The 1169-nt window shown below is 70.6% G+C and overlaps 2 protein-coding genes across 2 annotated transcripts in view; one reads left to right on the top strand and one right to left on the bottom strand.

Annotated features, from left to right (window-relative positions):
- Positions 1–1169, bottom strand: part of CUL4A (cullin 4A) — a 41265-nt gene that overhangs the window by 39842 nt on the left and 254 nt on the right. Inside the window, exons 2-3 of the mRNA XM_009276147.1 lie at positions 899–1165; positions 57–138 (exon numbers count right to left, since the gene is read on the bottom strand). Of these exons, the coding sequence (XP_009274422.1) occupies positions 57–138; positions 899–1165 (349 nt within the window). The remainder of the gene's footprint in view (positions 1–56; positions 139–898; positions 1166–1169) is intronic.
- PCID2 (PCI domain containing 2) overlaps positions 852–1169 on the top strand; it is a 13742-nt gene continuing 13424 nt past the window's right edge. The window contains exon 1 of the mRNA XM_009276076.1: positions 852–973. The gene's annotated coding sequence lies outside the window, so the exon portion shown is untranslated. The remainder of the gene's footprint in view (positions 974–1169) is intronic.

Below are 1169 nucleotides of genomic sequence, written 5' to 3'. Positions count from 1 at the left end.
CACCGCCTCGCACCCCCTCCATTCCCCCTGCTTCGCCTGGCTCTGTTAGCTGGTACCTGGCGCGAACCGGCACCACGCCGAGGGACGGCCGGAGCAGAAGCCGAGGAGCAGCCGCGTTTCCCACCCTGGTCTCGGTTTCTAGCACAGAAGAGGCGCCAGCCCCGAGAGGCCGCCCGCATCCTGCCCACGGGCGACCCCCATCCCAGCCGGGGCACGCCCGGGCCTCACGCTTGCCCGAGGACAGCCTGCCAGGGCGCGGAGCGCGCCCCCGTTTTACGCGCCTCACGCCAGCGCTCTCAAGAGCAACGGCTCCAAGAGTTAAGTGCTTGGTTTAACTTTTTGGACGCCAAGTTCACAGGGATTCCCCAGCGCTCCTTGCGGACGGCGAGGCTCCAGAGGGCGCACCGGCAGCAGCCGGCATGGAGGGGGGGGGTGAACCTCAAACCCCGGGCGCTCCCTCAGGGAAGCGACACGGGGCTCCTGTCAGCGCGGCCCCGGCGCACGGTAACGCGGGGCCCGGGGCTCACGGGGGTTACCGCTCGCCTCCTTTATGAGGTGAGGGGACAAGGGCGAGCAGAAGCGACCGCTTCCGCGATACCGACGCCAACACCTACAGCGGGCAAGGGAGCGGCCACGAGCACCGCCGCCCGCGAACGTGCAGTACTCCCCAGCGCACGGGATTTATTGCTGACGCACGCCCTCGGCCCCGCCTATCGCGCTTCCCCATTGGCTACCGGCTCAAAGCCACGCCTCCCAGCCGCCGCTGTGGGCGGGGAAGAGGCGCGGCAGCGGCTATTGCGGTTGGGAGGAGCGGCGGGAACCGGGAGGGTGTCACGTGACCCGTCGGGTCGTTCCCACTGCCCCTCGGGTTGGCAGCTGCCTCGCGCCCGTGCCTTGCCGGGTACCGGAAGTGCGGCGGAAGTTGCCGGAAGCGTCGTACCGACTGCCGGAAGTGCCGCGCCTTGGCTTGAGGGTGGGCCTGCGATGGGGCAGGGCCGGCCGGGGCTGAGGGTGAGGGTGAGGGGCGGAGGGGCCGCCGGGGGCGTGCTGGGGAGGTGCGGGCGGGTGTCTCTGTGCGCAGTCCTGGGTTTCTGCGCCGGACGGAGTTTCCCCCGGCAGGCGGCACGTGTTTGGACTCCGCTCTGCTTTCCCCGCGGCTGCGTTCCTGC

The sequence above is a fragment of the Aptenodytes forsteri genome, unplaced genomic scaffold (assembly GCF_000699145.1).
Source record: "Aptenodytes forsteri isolate BGI_AS27 unplaced genomic scaffold, ASM69914v1 Scaffold96, whole genome shotgun sequence".
Lineage (NCBI taxonomy): Eukaryota > Metazoa > Chordata > Aves > Sphenisciformes > Spheniscidae > Aptenodytes > Aptenodytes forsteri.
This window is presented reverse-complemented; position numbering and strand designations above follow the sequence as displayed.